The following is an 18,560-nucleotide window of genomic DNA, read 5'->3' on the forward strand; positions in this document are numbered from 1 at the left end:
GGTAGATAGACCTCATCTACAGGTAGATACACCTCATCTACAGGTAGATACACCTCATCTACAGGTAGATTGACCTCAGCTACAGGTAGATACACCTCATCTACAGGTAGATTGACCTCATCTACAGGTAGATAGACCTCAGCTACAGGTAGACACATCTCATCTACAGGTAGACACACCTCATCTACAGGTAGATAGACCTCAGCTACAGGTAGACACACCTCATCTACAGGTAGATACACCTCACCTACAAGTAGATAGACCTCAGCTACAGGGCCAAATAAAAGCAATTAAGTTCACCATTACTTTGCCTATTATTCACAGGTCATTACTGTACCTAACTGTACTCTACTGTCGTCTACTGTAGTCTACTGTACTGTAGTCTATCGTACTCTACTGTAGTATACTGGACTCTACTGCAGTCTACTGTATTGTAGTCTATTGTAGTCTACTGTACTTCCTGGTCTGGTCTGGTCCAAGGACTCTGCACAGTAAACAGAGAAATGAAGGTGCAAGAAGATTTGCCCATTTAGCTTTGAACGGTTTTCTTTCTGTTTACATTTCAATGAAAACCACGGATACACTGTAGAACAAAACAAAACAGGTGAGTAGTTGTCATGGTGATCTGAGTGGTGTGGTGGTCCTGTTTAGCTGAGCTGCTCTGAGACTCAGTGTCGCACCGTGATGATGTCACCATTATGTCACAGAGGAGGGGGCCTGATCATTGGTCCCCCTCGCTCAACATTCCAACGCTACTTAAAATGGAGGCAGTTCATTAGTCAGGAGGAGGGTCGCCGCTACTGGCACCCAGCTTCATCAGCCAACCGCCCTTTCTCCGTATCCGTGACGATACCTGTTAATGGAACAGCGTCTCAGACTCATCAGGTAAATCATGTGTAATAAATCATCCCACTGAAGAGAAACCAGTCTAACGGTAAACAACGTCCATGGAACACCACCACATAAAGCGTGGTGTGCTGTTGGTTACGGAGAAGGGGCTTCAGTTGTAATAATGCAGCACAGCTAGAGGAGTCTCACTCCGGGACTGTAGGTGGGTCAGTGGCTGGGTGGGTGACGGGGTGACAGACTGGGCAGAAGACTCCAAAGAGTTTTGAGTATCTCTCTTCCTGGGTTAGGGTCTAGTCTCTCCCTGGATTAGGGTCTAGTCTCTCCCTGGGTTAGGGTCTAGTCTCTACCTGGATTAGGGTCTAGTCTCTCCCTGGATTAGGGTCTAGTCTCTCCCTGGATTAGGGTCTAGTCTCTCCCTGGGTTAGGGTCTAGTCTCTCCCTGGGTTAGGGTCTAGTCTCTCCCTGGATTAGGGTCTAGTCTCTCCCTGGGTTAGGGTCTAGTCTCTCCCTGGATTAGGGTCTAGTCTCTCCCTGGATTAGGGTCTAGTCTCTCCCTCGGTTAGGGTCTAGTCTCTCCCTGGATTAGGGTCTAGTCTCTCCCTCGGTTAGGGTCTAGTCTCTCCCTGGATTAGGGTCTAGTCTCTCCCTGGGTTAGGGTCTAGTCTCTCCCTCGGTTAGGGTCTAGTCTCTCCCTCGGTTAGGGTCTCTCCCTCGGTTTAGGGTCTAGTCTCTCCCTCGGTTAGGGTCTAGTCTCTTCCTGGGTTAGGGTCTCTCCCTGGATTAGGGTCTAGTCTCTCCCTGGGCTAGGGTCTAGTCTCTCCCTGGGTTAGGGTCTAGTCTCTCCCTGGGTTAGGGTCTAGTCTCTCCCTGGGTTAGGGTCTAGTCTCTCCCTGGATTAGGGTCTAGTCTCTCCCTGGATTAGGGTCTAGTCTCTCCCTGGATTAGGGTCTAGTCTCTCCCTGGATTAGGGTCTAGTCTCTCCCTGGATTAGGGTCTAGTCTCTCCCTGGGTTGGGTCTAGTCTTTCCCTGGGTTAGGGACTAGTCTCTCCCTTGGTTAGGGTCTAGTCTCTCCCTGGGTTAGGGTCTCTCCCTGGGTTGGGGTCTCTCCCTGGGTTAGGGTCTCTCCCTGGGTTAGGGTCTAGTCTCTCCCTGGTTTAGGGTCTCTCCCTGGATTAGGGTCTAGTCTCTCCCTGGTTTAGGGTCTCTCCCTGGGTTAGGGTCTAGTCTCTCCCTGGTTTAGGGTCTCTCCCTGGATTAGGGTCTAGTCTCTCCCAGGGTTGGGGTCTAGTCTCTCCCTGGGTTAGGGTCTAGTCTCTCCCTGGGTTAGGGTCTAGTCTCTCCCTGGGTTAGGGTCTAGTCTCTCCCTGGATTAGGGTCTAGTTTCTCCCTGGGTTAGGGTCTAGTCTCTCCCTGGGTTAGGGTCTCTCCCTGGGTTAGGGTCTAGTCTCTCCCTGGGTTAGGGTCTAGTCTCTCCTTGGGTTAGGGTCTAGTCTCTCCCTGGATTAGGGTCTAGTCTCTCCCAGGGTTGGGGTCTAGTCTCTCCCTGGGTTAGGGTCTAGTCTCTCCCTGGATTAGGGTCCTCGAATGCCAGGTAAAGGATGCACTGATGCACCATGTCAGCCCACATCACCGTTGTACTCTATGCCCTGAATCAATCAACCAGCTCTCCTTCAGCTCTGTCTCTATATCAGTCTCTGTCTGAAGGCCTTGTGTTACAGTAGTCTATTACACAACAATATCATCTAAACTAGTTCATTGTCTGTTGTTTGTTTTAAGTAAAAGTGGGTGTTTCTGTCCGTCACTCCCAACAGGGGCTAGGGGGGTGGGGGCATGGGGTTAACCCAGCCCAGGAGCGAGGCCCTGGCGGTGGAGGTGGGGGGAGGGGCATGGGGTTAGCCCAGCCCAGGAGCGAGGCCCTGGGGGTGGGGGAGCTGGGGGAGCTGGGTGAGGTGGGTCAGATGGTGCTCTTGGAGAAGGACACGCGGAGGTGATGGTTCTCTCCCAGGTCGTGGTTGTGGAGGTCGATCAGGGCCTGGATGGCCTCCTCCACTGAACCCAACTGGATCAGAGCCATCTTACGGTCCTTCCTGAGGCGGACACAGATGGACAGACAGTAATCAATTACACTTTATTGATCCGCAAAGAGATGTTCATTCCAGATCATGTATGTACCGAGATCACTATTCTGAATGTTCCCTCGGCTCTGAATGACACAGCTTTAGCTCTTGTCTGTCAAATCTGCTTTTGGAAAAACCTATTAGGGTGTGGAACAATCAATAAAGGTTAAAAAAATAAATACAAATATATTTCTCTAAGTGGAGCACCAGAGAGTCACCAGAGAGTCACCAGAGAGTCACCAAAGAGTCACCAGAGAGTCACCAAAGAGTCACCAGAGAGTCACCAGAGAGTCACCAGAGAGTCACCTGAGAGTCACCAGAGAGCCCTATATCGACATAACCTGAAAGGCCGCTCAGCAAGGAAGGAACCACAAAAAGCCAGACTACGGTTTGCAACTCTACATGGGGACAAATATTGTACTTTTTGGAGAAATATCCTCTGGTCTGATGAAACAAAAATAGAACAGTTTGGCCATAATGACCATCGTTATGTTTGGAGGAAAAAGGGTGAGGCTTGCAAGCCGAAGAACACCATCCCAACCGTGAAGCATGAGGGTGGCAGCATCATGTTGTGGGGGTGCTTTGCTGCAGGAGGGACTGGTGTATTTCACAAAATAGATGGCATCATGAGGCAAGAAAAGTATGTGGATATATTGAAGCAACATCTCAAGACATCAGTCAGGAAGTTAAAGCTTGGTTGCAAATGGGTCTTCCAAATGAACAATGACCCCAAGCATACTTCCAAAGTTGTGGCAAAATGGCTTAAGGACAACAAAGTCAAGGTATTGAATTGGCCATCACAAAGCCCTGACCTCAATCCTATAGAAAATATGGGGGCAGGACTGAAAAAGCGTGTGACTCAGCTCAGTTAGGAGGAATAGGCCAAAATTCACCCAACTTATTGTGGGAAGCTTGTGGAAGGCTACCCAAATGTTTTGACCAAAGTTAAACAATTAAAAGGTAATGATACCAAATACTAATTGAGTGTATGTAAACTTCTGACTGGGAATGTGATGAAAGAAATAAAAGCTGAAATAAATAATTCTCTCTACTATTATTCTGACATTTCACATTCTTAAAATAAAGTGGTGATCCTAACTGACCTAAGACAAGATAATTTTTTACTAATCTATATCGAATTGTTTTAAGAAGGATAATTTAGCTATTTCACTTTTAAGACACCTTGAAGTATGAAAAATAAAAAATAAACTAATTCCATGCATTTTTTTCAACTGTTACCACGGGACCTTTAGACGAGGTCTGTGAGGCCTGTGAGGCCTGTGAGGCCTGTGAGGTCTGTGAGGCCTGTGAGGTCTGTGAGGCCTGTGAGGTCTGTGAGGCCTGTGAGGTCTGTGAGGCCTGTGGGGCCTGTGAGGCCTGTGGGGCCTGTGAGGTCTGTGGGGCCTGTGAGGTCTGTGACGCCTGTGAGGTCTGTGAGGTCTGTGGGGTCTGTGAGGCCTGTGAGGCCTGTGAGGCCTGTGGGGCCTGTGAGGTCTGTGAGGCCTGTGAGGCCTGTGGGGCCTGTGAGGCCTGTGGGGCCTGTGAGGTCTGTGAGCCCTGTGAGGCCTGTGGGGCCTGTGAGGTCTGTGAGGCCTGTGAGGTCTGTGAGGCCTGTGAGGTCTGTGAGGCCTGTGAGGCCTGTGAGGCCTGTGGGGCCTGTGGTGCCTGTGGGGGGGCCTGTGAGGCCTGTGAGGGGGCCTGTGAGGCCTGTGGGGCCTGTGAGGCCTGTGGGGGGCCTGTGATGCCTGTGGGGCCTGTGGGGGGCCTGTGAGGCCTGTGGGGGGCCTGTGAGGCCTGTGGGGGGCCTGTGAGGCCTGTGGGGGGCCCTGTGAGGCCTGTGGGGGGCCTGTGAGGCCTGTAGGGGGCCTGTGGGGGTCCTGGGAAGCCTGTGAGGCCTGTGGGGCCTGTGGGGGGCCTGGGAAGCCTGTGAGGCCTGTGGGGGGGGCCTGTGAGACCTGTGGGGGGCCTGTGAGGCCTGTGAGTCCTGTGGGGCCTGTGGGGGGCCTGTGGGGCCTGTGGGGGGGCCTGTGAGGCCTGTGGGGGGGCCTGTGACAATAGACGTACTACATGTTCCTGAGAGTCTCACCTTTCCACATAGGGGGACATAATAGGGTGTAGCTGAAACACGGCTCCAACTCTTGTTGCCTTTCATCGGCAGATGCAGTGGATTGCTAGCTTTAACTAACATATTTTACTAACATATTTAACTAACATATTTAACTAACATATTTAACTAACATATTTAACTAACATATTTAACTAACATATTTAACTAACATATCTTACTAACATATTTAACTAACATATTTAACTAACATATTTAACTAACATATTTAACTAACATATTTAACTAACATATTTAACTAACATATTTAACTAACACATTTAACTAACATATTTAACTAACATATGTTACTAACATATTTAACTAACATATTTAACTAACACATTTAACTAACATATTTAACTAACATATTTTACTAACATATTTAACTAACATATTTTACTAACATATTTAACTAACATATTTAACTAACATATTTAACTAACATATTTAACTAACATATTTAACTAACATATTTAACTAACATATTTAACTAACATATTTAACTAACATATTTAACTAACATATTTAACTTTAACAACATTTTACTAACATATTTAACTAACATATTTAACTAACATATTTAACTAACATATTTAACTAACATATTTAACTAACATATTTAACTAACATATTTAACTAACATATTTTAACTAACATATTTAACTAACATTTTATTATTTACTAACATATTTAACTAACATATTTAACTAACATATTACTAACATATTTAACTAACATATTTAACTTTCAATTTTTGGTTTACACATTTTACTAACATATTTAAATATTTAACTAACATATTTAACTAACATATTTAACTAACATATTGTTACTAACATATTTAACTAAATATTTAACTAACATATTTAACTAACATATTTAACTAACATATTTAACTAACATATTTAACTAACATATTTAGCAGTAAGGTTTCTATTTAACTAACATATTTAACCTTTGTATGTTACTAACATATTTAAGTCACATTTAACTAACATATTTAACTGGAAGAATTTAACTAACATATTTAACTAACATATTTAACTAACATATTTTACTAACATATTTTACTAACATATTTTACTAACATATTTAACTAACATATTTTTATGGGGATTTTATTATGCCACTTAGATTTCTGCGGTAGAGCGGACATCAACTCTAGGGGAGAAGAAGGTCATGTTGCGTTTGAGTCGACGCTTAAGTTTCAAGTTTTTGGTTTAGCCGTGGTTTAGCCGTGGTTTAGCCGTGGTTTAGCCGTGGTTTAGCCGTGGTTTAGCCGTGGTAGGCCTGCATTGTAAATAAGAATTTGTTCTTAACTGACTTGCCAAGTTAAATAAAAGTTAAATTAAAAACTACAAAAGGTGATCTCTGTGAACATCAGGGAAGCTGTCAAGTAGAGGCCTCCGTTGGAGCAGTGAAGGTTTCTGTTTGAATCGCGGCCTAGTCGGGGCCTTTGTGTGTTGCTGAAGCAGTGAGGAAGTCAAGTGTCAGAAAGAGAACCTACTGGAAGAACTTGAAGGCCTTGACTGTGTATCCAGTCCCAGCAAACAGCTCCTTCAGGATGTCATCTGTTATAGATGGACTGTCGGAGAAGAGGAGGACGAAAACAAAGGAACAGTGTTTAGAGGGGAGCTCTGAAGAAAAAAGGTTTTTTACCTTTCACTATTTCTTCAACTGGTGATACCTCTGGTGGAGTATAGTGCAGGAGTACAGCCTCTACAGTATACTGCAGGAGTACAGCCTCTACAGTATACTGCAGGAGTACAGACTCTACAGTATACTGCAGGAGTACAGCCTCTATAGTATACTGCAGGAGTACATCCTCTACAGTATACTGCAGGAGTACAGCCTCTACAGTATACTGCAGGAGTACAGCCTCTACAGTATACTGCAGGAGTACAGCCTCTACAGTATACTGCAGGAGTACAGCCTCTACAGTATTCTGCAGGAGTACAGCCTCTACAGTATTCTGCAGGAGTACAGCCTCTACAGTATACTGCAGGAGTACAGCCTCTACAGTATACTGCAGGAGTACAGCCTCTACAGTATACTGCAGGAGTACAGCCTCTACAGTATACTGCAGGAGTACAGCCTCTACAGTATACTGCAGGAGTACAGCCTCTACAGTATACTGCAGGAGTACAGCCTCTACAGTATACTGCAGGAGTACAGCCTCTACAGTATACTGCAGGAGTACAGCCTCTATAGTATACTGCAGGAGTACAGCCTCTACAGTATACTGCAGGAGTACAGCCTCTACAGTATACTGCAGGAGTATAGCCTCTATAGTATACTGCAGGAGTACAGCCTCTATAGTATACTGCAGGAGTACAGCCTCTACAGTATACTGCAGGAGTACAGCCTCTACAGTATACTGCAGGAGTACAGCCTCTACAGTATACTGCAGGAGTACAGCCTCTACAGTATACTGCAGGAGTACAGCCTCTACAGTATACTGCAGGAGTACAGCCTCTACAGTATTCTGCAGGAGGACAGCCTCTACAGTATACTGCAGGAATACAGCCTCTACAGTATACTGCAGGAGTACAGTTGGAGAGGGGAGGAGGGAGGTCTACAGTATTGGACTGCAGGGGGGAGGACAGCCTCTACAGTATACTGGAGAGGAGGAGGGAGGTGTCTATAGTATACTGCAGGAGGACAGCCTCTATAGTATACTTGGAGAGGGGGAGTACAGCCTCTATAGTATACTGCAGGAGTACAGCCTCTACAGTATAATGCAGGAGTACAGCCTCTATAGTATACTGCAGGAGTACAGCCTCTACAGTATACTGGAGGGGGGAGGAGGGAGTCTCTACAGTATACTGCAGGAGTACAGCCTCTATAGTATACTGCAGGAGTACAGCCTCTACAGTATAGTGCAGGAGTACAGCCTCTACAGTATACTGTAGACATATAGCTGCCATATTGAGTATACTGCAGGAGTACAGCCTCTACAGTATACTGCAGGAATACAGTCTCTACAGTATACTGCAGGAATACAGCCTCTACAGTATACTGCAGGAGTACAGTCTCTACAGTATACTGCAGGAATACAGCCTCTACAGTATACTGCAGGAGTACAGCTAAAGGGGAACTTTCTTGTGACAGACATTATTATACATATTCGCTTGTTCAGAGGGGGAGGAGGGAGGTGTAGTAGGAGAGGGGAGAGGAGGGAGGTGTAGTTGGAGAGGGGAGGAGGGAGGTGTAGTTGGAGAGGGGAGAGGAGGGAGGTGTAGTTGGAGAGGGAGAGGAGGGAGGTGTAGTTGGAGAGGGAGAGGAGGGAGGTGTAGTTGGAGGAGAGGGAGAGGAGGGAGGTGTAGTTGGAGAGGGGGAGGAGGGAGGTGTAGTTGGAGAGGGAGAGGAGGGAGGTATAGTTGGAGAGGGGGAGGAGGGAGGTGTAGTTGGAAAGGGGGAGGAGGTGAGTTGGAGAGTTGGAAAGGGGGAGGAGGGAGGTGTAGTTGGAGAGAGGGGAGGTATAGTTGGAGAGAGGGAAGAGGGAGTTATAGTTGGAGAGGAGGGTGGAGAGGGAGGGAATCATGGGATGTTGGAGAGGGGTGGCGAGGGAGGAAGTATAGTTGGAGAGGAGAGGTGGCAGGAGGAGAAAGTGAATCTCAGTTGGAGAGGAGGGTGGCAGAGGAGGAATCTCACGGGATGTTGGATAGATGGAGGGTGGAGAGGGGTAAAGGAAGGATGTTGGATAGATGGAGGGTGGCAGAGGGAGGTAGGGAATCTCACGGGATATAGATGGAGGAGGGAGCTGAATAGTTGGAGATGGAGGGTGGCAGAGGGAGGTAGTTGGAGTTGGAGAGGAGGGTGGCAGGGAGGTAAAGTGAGGTGTTGGAGTGGAGGGTGGAGAGGAGGGAGGTAATCTCAGTTGGAGAGGGAGAGGAGGGAGGTAATCTCACGGGATGTTGGAGTTGGAGACGGGAGGGAGGTAGGTGAATTGGAGAGGGATGTTGGATAGAGGTGGAGGGTTGGAGAGAGGGAGGTAAAGTGAATCTCACGGGATGTTGGAGAGATGGAGGGGCAGAGGAGGTAAGTTGGAGAGATCTCAGGGAGGTGTTGGATAGATGGAGAGGTGGCAGGTGGAGGTGGAGAGGGAAGGAGGGATGTTGGATAGATGGAGGGTGGCAGAGGGAGGTAAAGGAATCACACGGGATGTTGGATAGATGGAGGGTGGCAGAGGGAGGTAAAGTGAATCACACGGGATGTTGGATAGATGGAGGGTGGCAGAGGGAGGTAAAGTGAATCTCACGGGATGTTGGATAGATGGAGGGTGGCAGAGGAGAGGAATCTCACGGGATGTTGGATAGATGGAGGGTGGCAGAGGGAGGTAAAGGAATCTCACGGGATGTTGGATAGATGGAGGGTGGCAGAGGAGGTAAAGTGAATCTCACGGGATGTTGGATAGATGGAGGGTGGCAGAGGAGGTAAAGTGAATCTCACGGGATGTTGGATAGATGGAGGGTGGCAGAGGGAGGTAAAGTGAATCTCACGGGATGTTGGATAGATGGAGGGTGGCAGTTGGAGGGATGGGAGAGGAGGGAGGTAAAGTGAATCTCACGGGATGTTGGAGAGGAGGGTGGCAGAGGAGGTAAAGTGAATCTCACGGGATGTTGGATAGATGGAGGGTGGCAGAGGGAGGTAAAGTGAATCTCACGGGATGTTGGATAGATGGAGGGTGGCAGAGGGAGGTGGAATCTCACGGGATGTTGGATAGATGGAGGGTGGCAGAGGGAGGTAAAGTGAATCTCACGGGATGTTGGATAGATGGAGGGTGGCAGAGGGAGGTAAAGTGAATCTCACGGGATGTTGGATAGATGGAGGGTGGCAGAGGGAGGTAAAGTGAATCTCACGGGATGTTGGATAGATGGAGGGTGGCAGAGGGAGGTAAAGTGAACCTCACGGGATGTTGGATAGATGGAGGGTGGCAGAGGGAGGTAAAGTGAATCACACGGGATGTTGGATAGATGGAGGGTGGCAGAGGGATGTAAAGTGAATCACATGGGATGTTGGATAGATGGAGGGTGGCAGAGGGAGGTAAAGTGAATCTCACGGGATGTTGGATAGATGGAGGGTGGCAGAGGGAGGTAAAGTGAATCTCACGGGATGTTGGATAGATGGAGGGTGGCAGAGGGAGGTAAAGTGAATCTCACGGGATGTTGGATAGATGGAGGGTGGCAGAGGGAGGTAAAGTGAATCTCACGGGATGTTGGATAGATGGAGGGTGGCAGAGGGAGGTAAAGTGAATCTCACGGGATGTTGGATAGATGGAGGGTGGCAGAGGGAGGTAAAGTGAATCTCACGGGATGTTGGATAGATGGAGGGTGGCAGAGGGGGTGGCAGGTAAAGTGAACCTCACGGGATCTCACGGGATGTTGGATAGATGGAGGGTGGCTCACGGGATGTTGGATAGATGGAGGGTGGCAGAGGGAGGTAAAGTGAATCTCACGGGATGTTGGATAGATGGAGGGTGGCAGAGGGAGGTAAAGTGAATCTCACGGGATGTTGGATAGATGGAGGGTGGCAGAGGGAGGTAAAGTGAATCTCACGGGATGTTGGATAGATGGAGGGTGGCAGAGGGAGGTAAAGTGAATCTCACGGGATGTTGGATAGATGGAGGGTGGCAGAGGGAGGTAAAGTGAATCTCACGGGATGTTGGATAGATGGAGGGTGGCAGAGGGAGGGAAGATGTTCTGAAAGTTCTTGGATCCAGGCTTCTTGAAGCGGTGTAGCGGGGAGCCGCTGAAGTCTTTAGTGAGGCCCTGGTCTTCCTGTCCCTCCCTGGGCAGCTGGACCGTCTGGTGCTTAGAGATGGTCACTCTGATCACCTTGCCGTGCAGCCTCTGGCCGTTCAGGTGGGACATTGCTGGAGGAGACGAGGAGAAGAGTCAGACACCGTACAGACTGACAGACATAAATAATTATAATAAAATAATAATATATTTGATTTGGCGGACACCTTTTTTATTTATTTTTATTTTACCCCTTTTTATCCCCAATTTTCGTGGTGTCCAATTGTTTTAGTAGATACTATCTTGTCTCATCGCTACAACTCCCGTACAGCTCGGGAGAGACGAAGGTTGAAAGTCATGCGTCCTCCGATACACAACCCAACCAAGCCGCACTGCTTCTTAACACAGAGCGCATCCAACCCGGAAGCCAGCCTCACCAATGTGTCGGAGGAAACACCGTGCACCTGGCAACCTTGGTTAGCGTGCACTGCGCCCGGATCGCCACAGGAGTCGCTGGTGCGCGATGAGACAAGGATATCCCTACCGGCCAACCCCTCCCTAACCCGGACGAAGCTAGGCCAATTGTGCCTCGCCCCACGGACCTCCCGGTCGCGGCCGGTTACGACAGAGTCTCTGGTGGCACAGCTGGCGCTGCAGTACAGCGCCCTGGACCACTGCGCCACCCGTGAGGCCGGCGGACACCTTTCAGGGCCCTCAAGGACATCTGACATTAACAGGAGGCCTAAATAAAAGCCACTGTAATACATAATATAATTAAATCAACTGTAATACATAATATAGTTAAATCAACTGTAATACATAATACAATTAAATCAACTGTAATACATAATATAATTAAATCAACTGTAATACATAATATAGTTAAATCAACTGTAATACATAATACAATTAAATCAACTGTAATACATAATATAATTAAATCAACTGTAATACATAATATAATTAAATCAACTGTAATACATAATATAGTTAAATCAACTGTAATACATAATATAATTAAATCAACTGTAATACATAATATAGTTAAACCAACTGTAGTACATAATATAATTAAATCAACTGTAATACATATAGTTAAATCAACTGTAATCGCTCTGGATAAGAGCGTCTGCTAAATGACTTAAATGTAAATGTAAATAATATAATTAAATCAACTGTAATACATAATATAATTAAATCAACTGTAATACATAATATAGTTAAATCAACTGTAATACATAATACAATTAAATCAACTGTAATACATAATATAATTAAATCAACTGTAATACATAATATAATTAAATCAACTGTAATACATAATATAGTTAAATCAACTGTAATACATAATATAATTAAATCAACTGTAATACATAATATAGTTAAACCAACTGTAGTACATAATATAATTAAATCAACTGTAATACATATAGTTAAATCAACTGTAATCTCTCTGGATAAGAGCGTCTGCTAAGTGACTTAAATGTAAATGTAAATAATATAATTAAATCAACTGTAATACATAATATAATTAAATCAACTGTAATACATAATATAATTAAATCAACTGTAATACATAATATAATTAAATCAACTGTAATATATAATATAATTAAATCAACAGTAATACATAATATAATTAAATCAACTGTAATACATAATATAATTCAATCAACTGTAATACATAATATAATTAAATCAACTGTAATACATAATATAATTCAATCAACTGTAATATATAATATAGTTAAATCAACTGTAATACATAATATAGTTAAATCAACTGTAATACATAATATAGTTAAATCAACTGTAATACATAATATAGTTAAATCAACTGTAATACATAATATAGTTAAATCAACTGTAATACATAATATAGTTAAATCAACTGTAATACATAATATAGTTAAATCAACTGTAATACATAATATAGTTAAATCAACTGTAATACATAATATAGTTAAATCAACTGTAATATATAATATAGTTAAATCAACTGTAATACATAATATAGTTAAATCAACTGTAATACATAATATAGTTAAATCAACTGTAATACATAATATAGTTAAATCAACTGTAATACATAATATAGTTAAATCAACTGTAATACATAATATAATTAAATCAACTGTAATACATAATATAGTTAAATCAACTGTAATACATAATATAGTTAAATCAACTGTAATACATAATATAGTTAAATCAACTGTAATACATAATATAGTTAAATCAACTGTAATACATAATATAGTTAAATCAACTGTAATACATAATATAGTTAAATCAACTGTAATACATAATATAGTTAAATCAACTGTAATACATAATATAGTTAAATCAACTGTAATACATAATATAGTTAAATCAACTGTAATACATAATATAGTTAAACCAACTGTAGTACATAATATAATTAAATCAACTGTAATACATATAGTTAAATCAACTGTAATCTCTCTGGATAAGAGCATCTGCTAAGTGACTTAAATGTAAATGTAAATAATATAATTAAATCAACTGTAATACATAATATAATTAAATCAACTGTAATACATAATATAATTAAATCAACTGTAATACATAATATAATTAAATCAACTGTAATATATAATATAATTAAATCAACAGTAATACATAATATAATTAAATCAACTGTAATACATAATATAATTCAATCAACTGTAATACATAATATAATTAAATCAACTGTAATACATAATATAATTCAATCAACTGTAATATATAATATAGTTAAATCAACTGTAATACATAATATAGTTAAATCAACTGTAATACATAATATAGTTAAATCAACTGTAATACATAATATAGTTAAATCAACTGTAATACATAATATAGTTAAATCAACTGTAATACATAATATAGTTAAATCAAGTGTAATACATAATATAGTTAAATCAACTGTAATACATAATATAGTTAAATCAACTGTAATACATAATATAGTTAAATCAACTGTAATACATAATATAGTTAAATCAAGTGTAATACATAATATAGTTAAATCAAGTGTAATACATAATATAGTTAAATCAACTGTAATACATAATATAGTTAAATCAACTGTAATACATAATATAGTTAAATCAACTGTAATACATAATATAGTTAAATCAACTGTAATACATAATATAGTTAAATCAACTGTAATACATAATATAGTTAAATCAACTGTAATACATAATATAGTTAAATCAACTGTAATACATAATATAGTTAAACCAACTGTAGTACATAATATAATTAAATCAACTGTAATACATATAGTTAAATCAACTGTAATCTCTCTGGATAAGAGCGTCTGCTAAGTGACTTAAATGTAAATGTAAATAATATAATTAAATCAACTGTAATACATAATATAATTAAATCAACTGTAATACATAATATAATTAAATCAACTGTAATACATAATATAATTAAATCAACTGTAATATATAATATAATTAAATCAACAGTAATACATAATATAATTAAATCAACTGTAATACATAATATAATTCAATCAACTGTAATACATAATATAATTAAATCAACTGTAATACATAATATAATTCAATCAACTGTAATATATAATATAGTTAAATCAACTGTAATACATAATATAGTTAAATCAACTGTAATACATAATATAGTTAAATCAACTGTAATACATAATATAGTTAAATCAACTGTAATACATAATATAGTTAAATCAACTGTAATACATAATATAGTTAAATCAAGTGTAATACATAATATAGTTAAATCAACTGTAATACATAATATAGTTAAATCAACTGTAATACATAATATAGTTAAATCAACTGTAATACATAATATAGTTAAATCAAGTGTAATACATAATATAGTTAAATCAACTGTAATACATAATATAGTTAAATCAACTGTAATACATAATATAGTTAAATCAAGTGCATGAATCAAAGTAACATTTGAAATGAAAGGACCAGACGAAACAGAATGGATCAAAGAGGAGGGGAGGAGGATAGGATATGGACCCGGTTTTAGGGTTATTAGGGTTATTTTTGAATATAGTTTTTTATTTTCGGTTAATAACAAATTCTTATTTACATTGACGGCCTACCCCAGCCTACCTCGGACGATGCTGGGTAAATTGTGCACTGCTGTCCTCTCAGTATTATAACAGTAGGTTCTGTCCTGTCCTCTCAGTATTATAACAGTAGGTTCTGTTCTGTCAGTATTAAAACAGTAGGTTCTGTCCTCTCAGTATTATAACAGTAGGTTCTGTCCTCTCAGTATTATAACAGTAGGTTCTGTCCTCTCAGTATTATAACAGTAGGTTCTGTCCTCTCAGTATTATAACAGTAGGTTCTGTCCTCTCAGTATTATAACAGTAGGTTCTGTCCTCTCAGTATTATAACAGTAGGTTCTGTCCTCAGTATTATAACAGTAGGTTCTGTTCTGTCAGTATTATAACAGTAGGTTCTGTCCTCTCAGTATTATAACAGTAGGTTCTGTCCTCTCAGTATTATAACAGTAGGTTCTGTCCTCTCAGTATTATAACAGTAGGTTCTGTCCTGTCCTCTCAGTATTATAACAGTAGGTTCTGTCCTCAGTATTATAACAGTAGGTTCTGTCCTCTCAGTATTATAACAGTAGGTTCTGTCCTCAGTATTATAACAGTAGGTTCTGTCCTCTCAGTATTATAACAGTAGGTTCTGTCCTCAGTATTATAACAGTAGGTTCTGTCCTCTCAGTATTATAACAGTAGGTTCTGTCCTCTCAGTATTATAACAGTAGGTTCTGTCCTCTCAGTATTATAACAGTAGGTTCTGTTCTGTCAGTATTATAACAGTAGGTTCTGTCCTCTCAGTATTATAACAGTAGGTTCTGTCCTCTCAGTATTATAACAGTAGGTTCTGTCCTCTCAGTATTATAACAGTAGGTCCTGTCCTCTCAGTATTATAACAGTAGGTTCTGTCCTCTCAGTATTATAACAGTAGGTTCTGTCCTCTCAGTATTATAACAGTAGGTTCTGTCCTCTCAGTATTATAACAGTAGGTTCTGTCCTCTCAGTATTATAACAGTAGGTTCTGTCCTCTCAGTATTATAACAGTAGGTTCTGTCCTCTCAGTATTATAACAGTAGGTTCTGTCCTCTCAGTATTATAACAGTAGGTTCTGTCCTCTCAGTATTATAACAGTAGGTTCTGTCCTCTCAGTATTATAACAGTAGGTTCTGTCCTGTCCTCTCAGTATTATAACAGTAGGTTCTGTCCTCAGTATTATAATAGTAGGTTCTGTTCTGTCAGTATTATAACAGTAGGTTCTGTCCTCAGTATTATAACAGTAGGTTCTGTCCTCTCAGTATTATAACAGTAGGTTCTGTCCTCTCAGTATTATAACAGTAGGTTCTGTCCTCTCAGTATTATAACAGTAGGTTCTGTCCTCTCAGTATTATAACAGTAGGTTCTGTCCTCTCAGTATTATAACAGTAGGTTCTGTCCTCTCAGTATTATAACAGTAGGTTCTGTCCTCTCAGTATTATAACAGTAGGTTCTGTCCTCTCAGTATTATAACAGTAGGTTCTGTCCTCTCAGTATTATAACAGTAGGTTCTGTCCTCTCAGTATTATAACAGTAGGTTCTGTCCTCTCAGTATTATAACAGTAGGTTCTGTCTCTCAGTATTATAACAGTAGGTTCTGTCCTCTCAGTATTATAACAGTAGGTTCTGTCCTCTCAGTATTATAACAGTAGGTTCTGTCCTCTCAGTATTAAAACAGTAGGTTCTGTCCTCTCAGTATTAAAACAGTAGGTTCTGTCCTCTCAGTATTATAACAGTAGGTTCTGTTCTGTCCTCAGTATTATAACAGTAGGTTCTGTCCTCTCAGTATTATAACAGTAGGTTCTGTCCTCTCAGTATTAAAACAGTAGGTTCTGTCCTCTCAGTATTAAAACAGTAGGTTCTGTTCTCTCAGTATTATAACAGTAGGTTCTGTTCTGTCCTCAGTATTATAACAGTAGGTTCTGTCCTCTCAGTATTATAACAGTAGGTTCTGTCCTCTCAGTATTATAACAGTAGGTTCTGTCCTCTCAGTATTATAACAGTAGGTTCTGTCCTCTCAGTATTATAACAGTAGGTTCTGTCCTCTCAGTATTATAACAGTAGGTTCTGTCCTCTCAGTATTATAACAGTAGGTTCTGTCCTCTCACCAAGCTGGGCCTGAGTAGCGTATTAAAACAGTAGGTTCTGTCCTCTCAGTATTAAAACAGTAGGTTCTGTCCTCTCAGTATTATAACAGTAGGTTCTGTCCTCTCAGTATTATAACAGTAGGTTCTGTTCTGTCCTCAGTATTATAACAGTAGGTTCTGTCCTCTCAGTATTAAAACAGTAGGTTCTGTCCTCTCAGTATTAAAACAGTAGGTTCTGTTCTCTCAGTATTATAACAGTAGGTTCTGTTCTGTCCTCAGTATTATAACAGTAGGTTCTGTCCTCTCAGTATTATAACAGTAGGTTCTGTCCTCTCACCAAGCTGGGCCTGAGTAGCGTATTAAAACAGTAGGTTCTGTTCTCTCAGTATTATAACAGTAGGTTCTGTTCTGTCCTCAGTATTATAACAGTAGGTTCTGTCCTCTCAGTATTATAACAGTAGGTTCTGTCCTCTCACCAAGCTGGGCCTGAGTAGCGTATTAAAACAGTAGGTTCTGTCCTCTCAGTATTATAACAGTAGGTTCTGTCCTCTCAGTATTAAAAGAGTAGGTTCTGTCCTCTCAGTATTATAACAGTAGGTTCTGTCCTCTCACCAAGCTGGGCCTGAGTAGCGTATTATAACAGTAGGTTCTGTCCTCTCAGTATTAAAACAGTAGGTTCTGTCCTCTCAGTATTATAACAGTAGGTTCTGTTCTGTCCTCTCAGTATTAAAACAGTAGGTTCTGTCCTCTCAGTATTATAACAGTAGGTTCTGTTCTGTCCTCTCAGTATTAAAACAGTAGGTTCTGTCCTCTCAGTATTAAAACAGTAGGTTCTGTCCTCAGTATTATAACAGTAGGTTCTATCCTCAGTATTATAACAGTAGGTTCTGTCCTCTCAGTATTATAACAGTAGGTTCTGTCCTCTCAGTATTATAACAGTAGGTTCTGTCCTCTTAGTATTATAACAGTAGGTTCTGTCCTCTCAGTATTATAACAGTAGGTTCTGTCCTCTCAGTATTATAACAGTAGGTTCTGTCCTCTCAGTATTATAACAGTAGGTTCTGTCCTCTCACCAAGCTGGGCCTGAGTAGTGTATTATAACAGTAGGTTCTGTCCTCTCAGTATTAAAACAGTAGGTTCTGTCCTCTCACCAAGCTGGGCCTGAGTAGTGTATTATAACAGTAGGTTCTGTCCTCTCAGTATTAAAACAGTAGGTTCTGTCCTCTCAGTATTATAACAGTAGGTTCTGTCCTCTCAGTATTATAACAGTAGGTTCTGTCCTCTCAGTATTAAAACAGTAGGTTCTGTCCTCTCACCAAGCTGGGCCTGAGTAGTGTATTATAACAGTAGGTTCTGTCCTCTCAGTATTATAACAGTAGGTTCTGTCCTCTCAGTATTATAACAGTAGGTTCTGTCCTCTCAGTATTAAAACAGTAGGTTCTGTCCTCTCACCAAGCTGGGCCTGAGTAGTGTATTATAACAGTAGGTTCTGTCCTCTCAGTATTAAAACAGTAGGTTCTGTCCTCTCAGTATTATAACAGTAGGTTCTGTCCTCTCAG

At 41.2% G+C, this 18,560-nt stretch overlaps 1 protein-coding gene across 3 annotated transcripts in view; it reads right to left on the minus strand.

The window, feature by feature from the left end:
• Nucleotides 1-1,772: 1,772 nt before the first annotated feature.
• The window catches only part of LOC123999476 (polypyrimidine tract-binding protein 3-like), a 141,152-nt gene continuing 124,364 nt past the window's right edge, over nucleotides 1,773-18,560 (minus strand). For all 3 annotated transcript variants that reach the window (XM_046305316.1, XM_046305317.1, XM_046305315.1), the window contains exons 12-14: nucleotides 10,733-10,949; nucleotides 6,582-6,659; nucleotides 1,773-2,937 (exon numbers count right to left, since the gene is read on the minus strand). In XM_046305316.1, coding sequence (XP_046161272.1) covers nucleotides 2,805-2,937; nucleotides 6,582-6,659; nucleotides 10,733-10,949 — 428 coding nt within the window. In that variant the 3' untranslated portion in view covers nucleotides 1,773-2,804. The remainder of the gene's footprint in view (nucleotides 2,938-6,581; nucleotides 6,660-10,732; nucleotides 10,950-18,560) is intronic.

This window comes from Oncorhynchus gorbuscha, linkage group LG16 (assembly GCF_021184085.1).
Source record: "Oncorhynchus gorbuscha isolate QuinsamMale2020 ecotype Even-year linkage group LG16, OgorEven_v1.0, whole genome shotgun sequence".
Taxonomy (NCBI): Eukaryota; Metazoa; Chordata; class Actinopteri; order Salmoniformes; family Salmonidae; genus Oncorhynchus; species Oncorhynchus gorbuscha.